The 13,609-nt window shown below is 43.1% G+C and overlaps 1 protein-coding gene across 1 annotated transcript in view; it reads right to left on the reverse strand.

Annotated features, from left to right (window-relative positions):
- The window catches only part of LOC149271682 (mitogen-activated protein kinase kinase kinase 5-like), a 93,635-nt gene that overhangs the window by 61,465 nt on the left and 18,561 nt on the right, over nt 1-13,609 (reverse strand). The window contains exons 2-3 of the mRNA XM_089507206.1: nt 11,816-11,955; nt 2,708-2,731 (exon numbers count right to left, since the gene is read on the reverse strand). Coding sequence (XP_089363332.1) covers nt 2,708-2,731; nt 11,816-11,955 — 164 coding nt within the window. The remainder of the gene's footprint in view (nt 1-2,707; nt 2,732-11,815; nt 11,956-13,609) is intronic.

The following is a 13,609-nucleotide window of genomic DNA, read 5'->3' on the forward strand; positions in this document are numbered from 1 at the left end:
GTATTTTCCAATAACAAAAATATCATTCCATAGCACATTACTTTCAGCAATATATATATATATATAATATATATATATATATGTTTTTTCAGTGGTATGATTTAATGGTGGAAATTATTAATGCCCCCCCAGTTTGACTGTGGTATCTTGTGTGCCCCCCCTATATGTTGTTTCTAGAGTCGCCACTGCCCCTAAAGGCTCAGGACTTCCTTCTCCTGTTCGTTATTTTCTTTCAGCTACTCCTAAACCACGGAAGTTGTAATTATCGCTTGGGTACACATTTTGGATTGCCAAATGATTCTGATAAGGTTTTTTAATGTTGTTTTCTTATGTTAAGTGCATGTTCCCTTCCACGACCCATTTTCAATGCCCTGGCTGAGGGAAGGAGGGTCTCACCCAAGACGTGACAGTACATGGCCCCATCCATCGTCCCTTTGATGCGGTGAAGTTGTCCTGTCCCCTTAGACGAAAAACACCCCCCAAGCAGAATGTTTCCCCCTCCATGTTTGACGGTGGGGATGGTGTTCTTGGGGTCATAGGCATCATTCCTCCTCCTGCAACACGGTGAGTTGAGTTGATGCCAAATAGTTGGATTTTGGTCTCATCAAACCACACCAGTTCTCCTCTGAATCATTCAGATGTTCATTGGCATTAAAATTATAGACTGATCATGTCTTCGTCAGTGGGCAAACGTACAAAATCAGCAGGGGATCAAATTGTTTTTTCCTTCACTGTATATAGTTTATATATGATATTCGATTTCAGGACTATAAATTATATAATAGATTGATTGTTTTAATGGAACTTTACTATATACATTCTGTTGTTTTTGTTTCACATGCATTGAGCATATGAAAAGAAACCACACGGCCTATACATAGGGGTGTATGCATGGAGTATATTAAATTAAAGTGAGAGAGTTTAAGGCACACGCTACTTATAGTAAACTTAAATGCATATAGAAATTCATTTTGTACTGACTCCAATGCATTATACTTCAAGCAAATGTACTCTTTTGCTATTCATTAGGAAAGTGTGGCCTCCTTTTTATAGTACTCCTCCCTCATCTATATGTACTGAAAGCAGAAATAATGTTTAAAGTGCTAGTAATAATTAAAAATAACTCTTTTAATGGAAGCCAAATTCAATGACCTAATAATCATGAAACAGCTTGCGCCTTAGAACTTAAAAGTTGTTACGTGAAGACAACACTACTACAATGATAAGCAGTAAAGTACAATACTTTAGATTTGCTATGGGGTTCATGGCTGGTTGTAGGGTCAGTCACCACCCTTGTGGCATCAGCTCCTTGTTTGCTAATCCATGAAAAGAGGTTTGCACTTTTGCTGCAAACAGAAGTTCACTGCAGACGTATTTACAACTGAAGCTTTCATGCGTGCTAAACAAAGGGTGGCATTGATAGCCTATCCTGCTAAGTACCACAAACCCACAGCTGCTTAAAACAGCAATATCGTTTAAAACTGCCTCTTAAAGAAAGTATTTTATATTTAGGAACACGGTGCCTTTAGACAAGTAGCCTCATGTTTTCTAAAAGGAGATGGACCACAGTGAGTTTTTGCCCACTGTTCCTTTCAAAAGTGTTTCGTTCCCCAAACAAGACTTGACAGAGTGTCTTTTGACGAGCAGCCACATTTTGCCTAAAGGAACATGGGGCCACTTTTTTGTTCACAAAACAAGGTTTAGCAGCATTCTCCAGCCTGTTAAGAAAGTCCATGAGGATCTGTAACTTTATTGCTTTCTTAAATGTGCTAAAAACCTTAAATCAGCATTGAACATATTTTCAATGTTTCTTTTATGGCAACCAAGCCTTTAAACCCATAAACAACATTTAATTGTGTCAAGATTACAAAACAATATTTCTCATTCCTCCTTGGTGCACCAGTTAGATTTACTAGCCTTTAAGGAACTTCTTGACTCTGCTTTGCAACCTACAAACTGCACAGAGTTGTTACAGGAAAAGTCATGTAGACCTAGACTTGCCATCTGGTCACTGGGCAAAAGCGCTACATACTTGCAAGCAGACGCACACTGCCAAGAGCATAACAGTGTACCATGGCGGAGCACATATGTCATTTAGCATCTGCTGGCCTTAAAGTGCCAGGGTCACTTTTCATCCCCATGATGCATGAAATACGCCTCTTCAACCTAACAGGCACTCACAGAACTCAAAAACCTAACATAACTTACAGTACTCTGACAACTCACAGACATGGACTCACACAACTCACAGACAGGTACACACAGCTTGTTGCATTTAGAGACAACCCACATACTATACACGCCAACATTTCAGGTGCATGTTTGTTGGGTGCCTAGTTAAAGGCATAGCCAGGAACTGGACTGTCCACCTACCTTACTCTTCCACCCACCTCCAGATACATTGAAGCAGAAAGTAGGGATACGTCATCATATTGTATTGTTCTGCTACAATGTATGGTGAAGTGACCACATAGGAGCTGCTACTGAGGTCTGTACTGCTTAAGCCCACACCTGATCCACTGATTTTCCCAACCATCCCATGAATACCGCTGGCCAGAAATTGGCAAGCGCCCAAAGTCTGCATGCCTGACACCCATAGCCTGGAATATCACAGGTATCTCCACCTATTGGCCTTATGAGAGAGCTTTAAATGAATGTTGTATACATGCACACATAGCAAATAATCATAAAAATGAATAATACTTACATTATTCTTTTGGCAGATGATTTCCTAAGGTAAAAACAAACAAACAAAATTAACACAAATTGTTACACAGCATAAACTTGCATGTAGTTTTAACTTATCTGTTTTTATAGAAGACTCATGAAGGATAAGTTCCTTCTTCTATTCTTAAATATACATGGTATTTATTTATAACGTTTCTTGAAATAACAATTTATTTACAACGTTTCTTGCTTACTACTTTGAAAGAACAGCTATGTATAATGCAAGAGTTTGTTCAACAGTATATTTAAAAGAATAAATAAATAAATAAATGAGGCAAAAAAAGAGCCTTATGATGGACAGCATGTCTCTGTATCTGTAACAGCTCAATTTTAATAAAATTAAACCCATGCCATATGTACTTTATCTTTTTCCTACCAAGTAGCACCTTGCATTACAATAGGTGACTACCATCTAATGTTTATCTTGCTCAGCAATGCATATGTGTGGAATATTCACTGCCAGCCAACCAGCCCCAGAGCTTGTTCATGCAAGAAATGCATGGGGTCTAGCCAGACCACCACACACATGCACACATAGCCCTCAAACTGGGTGAACTTCTGTGCAAGTGATCGGCTGCAAAATGCGTAATACGTTGCCTTTTAAGACCAGCCCTGGAGCAAGAAATAGGTGTAGGGGCACCATGACCGGGGAAGGAACGAGGAGCACCCCATGACCTAACAAGGGGTTAAAATATTGGTTAGATACATACATCCTCTGTGACTGCTTGGCCCCTGTGTGAACTTTTGCCCCCACACTCTGAATGTTCAGGAACAGGAAGAAGGGGAGGGCACTGGGTGTCATCAACTAAATAAATTTGGGAACCTGCTCACAGATGAGCTTGTAGGTTTTTAAGTAGGCGAAATTCTTGTTGGTCCACGTAAATATTTCTGCTGTGATCATGGAAGAATTGTTGCGGGAGCTTCGTTCCAGGCTTACATCCGAAGGGACGGGTTTGCTGCGTGATCGAGTGGCTGAGCTGTTGTCCGAGTCTCAACAACCTGATGTGCCGGTGTCACCCGAACCGGCTAGGGCCCTACGCTCCACGAGGACCCGGGTGACTCGCCCCCCGTCGCGCCTTAGTCCCGAGGCGTCTGGGCGCTCACGACCCGCTTCGGTTGAGGCCAGGCGTGCTGGCCGTTCGTCCGCTAAACGGAGCAGGGCATCAGCGAGGACCGGACGTTCCAGGGAGCCGCGATTACCGAGACGGTCAAGCCCTGACATTCCACCTACCTGCGGTTCTCCTAGCAGCGCTTCCGAAGACGAGATGGCGGGCGTTTCGGATGTTCCGGTGCGGCAGGATCCGGCTGCGTCGTCTGGCTCAGCTGATGGGGTACGTCCTGACGATGCTTCTCATTCCTCACGCTCCGGGGCTCTCGCCCGGAGGCAGCAGGTGCCTGAAGGTGGTTCCAGCGGTGGGCAGGATTCGCGTCGTCGCGGCAGAGTGGGCGGTTCTCGCGGGAGCAGGGCTGTTGATGGACGTCTGGATGACCTCGTTCCTGCCAGCACAGTCGAGGACCCCGGTACGCCTGAGCTGTTCACGCCGGTGCCTGGTACTTTGCCAACTCGGGAGGCTATGCCCTCTACATCTTCCCCTGCAGCTGGCCTGGCGAGGGGTGAGCATACTGCTGATCATTCTTTTCCTAATTTTTCTTCCCATGCTGCTAATATCCCCAGTAGTTTTTTAGGTTATGCTGGGTCACGGGGTCAAGTGGGGTCACAGGATTTTAGGGGTTCAGTGGTTGCTAGTGCAGGTTTGCCTGGAGCTTTAAGTGTTTTTTCTGCGCCTCATGTGTCTTCGGCGGCTGTGGATACCGCAGCTGGACATGTTTTACCTATGCAGCAGGGTGCTATCCCTTCTGGGCAGCAGTTGTTAGCTCAGGGTGCTAATTTGAATCCACACAGTGCCGTTTTACCTGCTTTGTCTCAATTTGTTGATGGTTTTAGAGATTTATTAGTACGTTGTGGTTTGCAGGGTGCTGGAACCCCGGCGCAGGCTTGGGGGTCTTATGGCGTTGCGGGCAGTCAGGCGGTGTCAGTGCCCCCTGTGGCGACAGTGGCGGGGGTAGGATCTCCGGTAGCTAGTCCATTGCAAGGTCCTACCGGACCTGTGGCGCCTGCAGTGCCTGCTCCTTCTGGATCGAGCGGTTCGGGTCCTGTTGTGGGGGACAAACAGGGTGATCAGGCTGCCGTTCGTTTGGCGGATGCAGCCAGGGGTGAGGTTTATGTGTGCTTTGAGGCGCCCTTGGGTGCCCATCTGAAAGACGAGGTCCGGGAAAAGATTTGGAAAGGGGAGTACGTCGAGATTTTTTCTTTGCTTCCTTTGGGTAAATTTAATTTGGACAGGGTGAAGAAAGGTGAAGAGGTTAAGAAGGAGGAGGAGGAAAAAAGGCGTTATCGTTTAATTCCAAGAACCTTTTCAAATTGGCTTCAGGCTTTTGCCATTTTAGCCAGTGTAATCGGGCAGAAGAATCCTGAGCACTGTAGCGGTCTATTTGGTTACATGGATAGTATTGGGGAAGCTTACCGGGTTTATGGGGGTCAGTCGTGGCTCCGCTATGATGAGCAATTTCGACAAAGGATGGCTTTTCAGAAGGGTTTGCGATGGGATCATAAGGATATTTCTTTGTGGCTTAGGGTTATGACACCTGGCCGCAGTCAATCCCAGCCCTTTCCAGCAGCGGCCGGTGACAATTCCAGTTCTGGCTCATCGGCCGGCATGCAAAAGGGCTATTGCTGGAAATATAATGAGGGGTTGTGTAAATGGGGGTCCTTGTGCAGATTCAAGCACGAGTGCTCGGGATGCAATGGGTCCCACCCCTTCTCCAAGTGCTTTAAGAAGCAAAAGAAGGTTAAAGGGGCGGCTGGAGCAAAAGGGGGTGACTCCGGTACTGGTAGAGAGGATGGTACCGTGGCTGACTAACTATCCTGATCAAGAGGCGGCTGCTTTGTTACTTTGTGGGTTCAGGGACGGTTTTCGGATTCCTTTTAAGGAATGCGCAGTTACTACTGTTGTTCGGAATTTACGCTCCGCCTTGTCCTTTCCTAATGTTGTGTCCGATAAATTGAGTAAGGAAGTGGCTTTGGGGAGGATGGAAGGCCCTTTCCTGTCTTGTCCTTTGCCTAATTTACGTTTATCCCCTTTGGGGGTTGTTCCCAAGAAGGAGCCGGGTAAATTCCGGCTCATCCACCATCTGTCTTACCCGAAAGGGCAATCGGTCAATGATGGAATTGACCCAGATTTGAGTACGGTGTCGTATACTTCCTTTGACCGGGCTGTAGAGTGGGTGCGTTCTTTTGGACGAGGGGCATTGATGGCCAAGACTGATGTGGAGGCGGCTTTCCGGTTATTGCCGGTACATCCGGAGTGTTTCCATTTGCTGGGGTGCAAATGGGACGGGCAATATTTTGTGGATAAATGCCTCCCGATGGGTTGCTCGATCTCTTGTAAATATTTCGAGGTTTTTAGTTCATTTGTCGAATGGGTTGTGCGGGAGGTGTCGGGTTTACCGTCCGTCATTCATTATCTCGACGATTTTCTATGTATTGGCCCTCCTTCTGCGTCTCATTGTAGTGTTTTATTGGCTACGGTGATTCAGGTTTCTCGGGATTTCGGAATACCTTTGGAACCGGACAAGACGGTGTCCCCTTGTACATGTTTGAGTTTTCTGGGTATCGAGTTGGATTCAGAGGAGATGGTTTGTCGGTTGCCGTTGGATAAGGTGCATGATATGCGTTTCATGGTTGCAAGTTTTCTGCAGGTTTCTAAGGTTACCTTGAAGCAATTACAGTCATTGATTGGCAAACTTAATTTCGTGTGCCGGATCATGCCCATGGGGAGGGTTTTCTTACGACGGCTGTCCTTGGCTACAGCCGGGGTTAAGGCCCCCCATCATTTTATTAGGCTTACCGTGGCTTTGAAGGAGGATCTGAAAGTTTGGGATACTTTTCTTTGCGAATATAACGGTTGTTCATTGTGGCTTGCGCCTCCGGTTTCCAGTTCGGAATTGGAACTGTGGACCGATGCCTCGGGTTCCTTGGGTTTTGGCGCTTATTTTAAGGGTTCTTGGTGTGCTCGGCATTGGCCTACGGGTTGGGAATCTAGAGGTTTGACTAGGAACCTGACGTTTTTAGAACTCTTTCCAATCTTGGTGTCCTTGGAGCTGTGGGGGGACCACTTGGCCAACAAACATGTTAGGTTTTGGTGCGATAATTTATCCGTTGTTCATGCTGTGAATAATATCTCCTCTTCTTCTTTGCCGGTTTTGAAGCTATTGCGTTGGTTAGTGTTACGTTGCCTTCAGCTGAATATATGTTTTCGGGCTATTCACGTGCCGGGGGTTGATAACGGTGTAGCTGATTCCTTGTCTCGTTCACAGTGGGACAGGTTTTTCCGGCTGGCGCCTCAGGCTGCCCACGAAGGCTGTCGGTTTCCAGATTGGATGTGGACGCTGGCAGAGTGATGGCTGAACAGCTTCGATCGCGGTCGCTGGTTCCTTCCACGCGGGCCTTTTATGACAGAACATGGCAGGAGTGGGAGTGCTTTGAGCGGATCGCAAAGGAAGCTGACGGGGAGGTGGACAGGGCTGAGGTATTATCGTGGTTTATTGGGTACTTGTTTAGCAAAAAAGTATCCGTGTCAGGTTTGGATCGCCGTATGGCGGCCCTGGCTTTTGTCTTTAAGGAGAAAGGTGTTCCTGATGTGACTAAAGTTTTTTTGGTGCGACTGGCGGTTAAAGGGTTTAAAAAGGGCCCCAAGGTGGCGGATTCCAGGCGTCCCGTGTCGTATGGGATGTTGGTGGGTCTCGTGGGCAAGCTGCAAGGTGTTTGTTCATCGTCGTTTGAAGTTTTGCTCTTTCGTTGTGCATTTTCATTGGCCTTTTTCGGTGCATTTCGGATTGGGGAATTAGTGAGCCCCTCAAAGTCCGTTCAGGGTGGGATTCAGGCTGCGGATGTGGTTTGCCGTGGCAATACGGTTAGTATTCTGATTAGGCGTTCCAAGACTGATCAGGGTGGTAAGGGGCTGTATGTGGAGCTCGTGGAGTGTCCAGGCAGCCCGGTTTGTCCGGTTGCCGGTTTGCGTGCCTATGGGGCTGTGAGGCCGGATGGCCCGTCTTCTTTTTTGGTACATGCGGACGGTTCCGCGCTGTCCCGTTTCCAATTTCATTCGGTTTTTAAGCATGTTTTGCGTACGTTGGGTCTGGCTGAGGCTGAATTTGGCACGCACTCCTTTCGCATAGGTGCGGCCACCGAGGCTTCGAGGTGGGGGTTGAGTAGGGACTTAATTAAGAGAATAGGCCGGTGGGAATCCACTAGGTTTAGGTCCTACATTCGCCCTCATTTGCTTTTATAATTGTTTCTGTCGGTTTTGCGGCGGTTTGTTTGTGCTGTGCTATGTTGTTTGTTTTTCTCTTTTACAGACTCCGTCCGCCGGGAAGTGTGGATTTTGGGGCACTCGTATGTGTATTGGGCGGCCAGACGGGCGTCGGTTCGGCCTTCTGGGCGGCAGCTGGGTTTCGATAGAGATACGGTTGCTATCAGATGGCTCGGATTCAGAGGTATGCGCTGGGATAGGGTTTCCCGGGAATTGTCTCGGCACGTTCAAGTGCATGGTGTGCCCCATATCGTAGTTTTGCATGTTGGGGGAAATGATCTGTGTTATGTGCCGCTGCGTGAATTGGTGTGTAATATTAAGGCCGATCTTCGGCAATTTTGGGCCGCCTACCCGCGTACGATTTTTGTGTGGTCTCACATTGTCACGATGAAGGTTTCCCGGGAGGGAATCGAGAGGGCCAGGCGGCAAGTTAATAAGACTATCTCACGTTTTGTTGTTTTTCAAGGGGGTCTCGTGGTGAGGCATGTTGATTTGGAGGGCGATTTGTCGGGTCTCTTTCGTTGTGATGGCGTCCACTTATCGGAGGTGGGTTTAGATTTATGGAATCTGGCTATTCAGTCAGGGATAGAGCGGGCCTTGGAGGTTTTGGGGGGCCAGTAACGGTGCAAGGGGTCGCACGTTACAGGCTGTGGCGGTTGGTGTTTACATTTTGGTCATTGTTAATATGTGGTTGGCTGGTTCGGTGCTTGAGACAACTATCTAAGGTATGGTTGTACTCGTGGTGCACATGCCTCAGGGCGGAAGTGCAGAACACTCCCTGGGCGCCTTGCTCAGGTGATACGTTGGGTGACGTGTGGTTGCTGGGCTTTGGACGCCGGCAGCCTCTACAGGTGACGTGGTTTGTTACGCCCTTACCAGCCCTATAGATATACGGTGTTATATGGTTGGCTTGTAGCCAAGAATTTGTGGTTTATAACGTTTAAGAAATATGATAATGAGTGTCACGGTTGGGGATAATACCGGGATTTTGACCGTGGCCAAATTTATCCAAAATCGAACAATAAAGCAATTTTAATTACATACATTGTCTATGTGTCTTATTTGGGGAATGGGGCCGAAGTTGACGATACTAAGGTCATGGAGTTGCAATGTTTTACCAAGGTTACTATTTTTGTTTTTCTTGCAGATAAAATAATGTCATTGTATTTATGTAATTGTGTAAGGTGTTAAGAAGAAGATTTAAAAAATATATATATTATTTAATAATATATTTTCAGTTCTTTCAACACACATCATTCTAATGTTTAGGGAGCAAAAACAGATAAATTTGAGTCTTGAAGAAGGGCTGTCCCTTCTAATAAAGAGAATTATGCTTCAGTTATTTTTAAAACTAGACATTATTATTAGAATGCTTACTCTGGAAACATCAGGATAAAATAAAATCAATTATTAATAGTCCCCATATCTTTAAAAAGCGCTATAGAGTTCTGGAGCCGTTTTAAACTCCGCATAGGACTTCAAGATAAAGTTATTCTGTCGGCTCCGTTAGAAGCCCTTCAAAACAACATCCTACAATTAAGTTTTAGAAACAAGAGAATAGGAGATATATATACTTTAAATATAATCAATTCTCTTTCCCGCCTTAAGGAAGATTTTAAACTGGGCAACACAGAACTTTTTACTGTGTATAGAATTAGCCATTACCTAAAGACCCATTTATATGAGGGAGGTAAATTATTGATGAGCCAAAAAATGATTGTTATGTTCTCGTCAGAAGTAATCACTAAAAGTATGAGAAAGTGGTATCTTTTGTTGGAAGCATTAGAAACCCCTTTCGAAAACTCTGCTCTAAAGTCTTGGCAACAAGACTTTAGAACCTTAATAGATCAGAAAAGTTGGATAAATAGTTTAGCGGAAGCCAGCAGATTTTCTCATTGCTTAAACATGGTAGAACTCCATTATAAGACTACATTAAGATGGTGTATGACACCCGTGAAATTAGCTAAATTTAATCGGAACGCCACATCTACATATATGGTGGAAGTGTAATTTGCTACAACATACTTGGAAAGAGTTATTTAAGATAATATCGGAACTTCTGAATAGGCATATAGATCCCACCCCTGAAAAGGCGTTGCTACATTTGAATTTGATGGATATTTCTGTTAATCAAAAAGCTTTGGTTGTTCAATGCCTATTGGCTATGAAATTAATTATAGCGAGACATTGGCTGCAAAAAAGCCCAATCAACATAGAACATGTATTAAATCAAATTAACCATCAATGTATAATGGAACGCAGATTCTACCAAGCGCAGCAGAAACTTTTTAAATTTAATAAAGTGTGGAGATGTTGGCTAGTTAAATATCCTACCCCATTTTGTGATTATAGTCATTAAGAAATCAGAAGATATATAAGCAAGAAAGCTCTGAAGGCAGAATGGTGTGAATGAAGTATGAATGTGTTTAAAACCCTCTTCTTCATTTAAGTCTTCTTTTTCTTCTCTTTAGAACAATAGGTTAGGAGATATCTTATGAATAACCTGGACTATCTGTTTATTAAAGTTTTCTATTAGTTATGTAGTTTCTTGAAAGCAATAATATTACAAGTTATGGATATTAGATTAATAGGGACAGAACGTTGATCCAGGGATTTATTCTGATTGCCATATTTGGAGTCGGGAAGGAATTTTCCCCCTGGTATGGGGCAATTGGCATCTGCTTCATAAGGGTTTTTTGCCTTCCTCTGGATCAACACAGTAGGGACACAATATGTATATAGGTTGAACTTGATGGACTTTGGTCTTTTTTCAACCTTATGAACTATGTTACTATGTTACTATGTATTGGTAACAGTAAAAACATGATAGATAACTAAATTTGTAATAGTTGTTAAGTGAGCTATTTGAACACGTGTTAAATGCCGAACTATTACTATTGTTGTCATTTTGATACTGTTGTTACTCTGCTATATTTATATATTTTAAAAAAAAACACAAAAAAAAACAAAAAAAACCTAGACATTATGAGTGTCTAACTAAATATAAGTGGCTGCAAAGTCAATGATGGCAGATTGATCCAATGTCTGTTTTATACCATGCAGTTCACATGGTGAGGTTATAAATGAAGTGGGCAAAATTTATTTTCTACTTTGTTGTTTTGACAGATGAATGGATCCCAGTAAATGTGTGCCAGTGCTTGCTTCTTTGCTCAACATGTTCCGGACACATGATTCTTAGTACTGTCAATATGGCCACTAGATTTTGGATGAGCCTGTGGCTGTTGTAGGACTAGATGATAGTAAGAAAGCTAAAGAGGTAAGTGGGCTGTTACTTTATTTAAGAAAGTGTACTGTACTGTTAAGAAATTATCCAACTGAGTGATCATGGTTATGGTGAAAACAACACACAACACAAGACTATGTAAAAAAAATACTTAACCAATAGTGCTATACAACATAGTACTGGGGGAGTAACATTATTTAAATGCATAGACTTGGAGGGGAGAGAGGGACTTTATTTAATCAGGTAACTACTATGAAAAGCCTTAGGGTATTCTAGTCCATATTCATCACACATTGAATGTACTAATGATTCTATTTTACTTTTACACAAACTGAAAACATATGTTAACCATGCTTCATATGTCATGTATGACAGCAGAAAACCAAACAAAATGTCCCATAATAATTTACTTGAATAATTAATATGTTCATTTGAAATATCTTTAAACAAAACCTATTTATATATGGCCTACCTTTAAAGACTGGAGGGATTCAGTATTGGTATCACAGTAGAGGATTATATTGTTGGCCATGCTAAAGCTTTCCCTCACGCCCAGATGGTAGAACAGCGAAGGCTGTCTGAAGGCATCAGTCATTTCTACAACCGCAATATCTGCAAACAAGACAAAAAAGCACTGTAAACTCATAAAAAAAGCACAAAGAACAGACAATACCAACTTAATAAGAGCTTTGCCCGTCTTATATGTCAATGTCTGTTCGTCAGGGAGCAGCTTACGCCGAGGGTTTGCACTATAATTTTGTTGGCGTGGTCTACTCTAAGGAAACCAAGAATGTGTTGTTACATTAATTAGCATTCCTGGGGTATCCCGTCCTAGTAAGCTAAGACGTTCACTTTTTAAGCACTTAATGATGATGTTATTAGCTGAGGCTAGTTGCAGGTTATGAGTATATGTTTACATGATTGCAGTTTATGTTTATGAATGTAGCAGGTGTTTAATAAAATCTGTGAACGTTTCAAAATCTCTTGTCTTTAATGATCCACCATGCCCACATCAAGCTTCCCCAGCTTGGCTATTGTAAATGTTGGGAGATTTGAATTTAATGTACACTTGTTTTCTGATAATTGGTGCAACAGCTTCTCACATGCATGCGCTAAGGCAGATGCTACAGGTGCATACCACCTTGGTTACCAGGTGCCCGTTACATGATCCCACAGTGGAAGCGGTAGCAGCTCACACTGTGCTAGTTGCATTGAAAACAGGGCTCCTTGTGAGGTGAGGAGGAGGGCAAGCTGACAAAGCTGCACTGATGATTAGAGAGGAAGAGAGTATGTGTGTATATGTACGTATGAATGTGTAAGCGTATGGTGATAAAGTGACTGTCTCCAATGTGTGTGAGATACGGTATGGAGCAAGAGTGTGCAAGTGATAGTGTATGGTGTTAGCCAGTGTGCTAGTATAGGCTGTTAACATGTACGTGTGTGTTACTGTATGGTGTTAGCATGGGTGTGTGTTAACTAAAAAAGATGCATTTTATATATCAGAAATTAAACATTTATTTTTATTTAAGACAATATTACATGTCAGCTGCTTAGGTGTCCATACCTGGGCAATTGGGAAATAGGTAAAAACATAAGTACACATACACTTATTCCAGTAGTATTCAAGCTCTTGATTTTAGTTCTACTTCTACTATAAGCATCTGAAATACTGCCAGTAGGAAGCTGGGGAAATTCAATAATAAGCAAGTACGAAACAGCTACATTTAACAAAAGAAAATTCACAATTGTTTTTACATCCTGTTTTGTTCTGATTAATCTTTTATTTATGTAGTGGCAACAGATTGCTCACAGCTATACAGTGAAATTGTGCAAAAAATATAAGCACGCACTGTTTATTTCACATCCCAGTATTCTGGCATTCTATGTGTTAACTAATGGATTTTCTCATATATGCATACATTTGAAACAAGATTATGATGCAGTATGTTATCAGATTATTTTCTAACACCACAAAACAATGCCTCATTCAGGAAGATCCGCACTATGACATTCTGAGCTATGCTAAAATTCAAATGAAGGAGCCTATTGAGTCATCGTTTCCTGCTTTCTTCTAGAAATTACATGAGAAAAAAGTTGTTCCCTAAACTTATGTTTGCAGCTGTGCTTTTAGAAAATGAAGCACAAATTATCTCTTTAATCTTGATGTCCTTTCATTCAGATGACATTGCATTGAACGATCTGTCGTGTAGGAAATGTTTGTAGCCATTCCTAAGCTTCCCACTGCGCTACCTGAAAAAGCCATTAG

The sequence above is a fragment of the Sceloporus occidentalis genome, unplaced genomic scaffold (assembly GCF_023333645.1).
Source record: "Sceloporus occidentalis isolate IW3139 unplaced genomic scaffold, rSceOcc1.0.p SCAF_474, whole genome shotgun sequence".
NCBI lineage: Eukaryota > Metazoa > Chordata > Lepidosauria > Squamata > Phrynosomatidae > Sceloporus > Sceloporus occidentalis.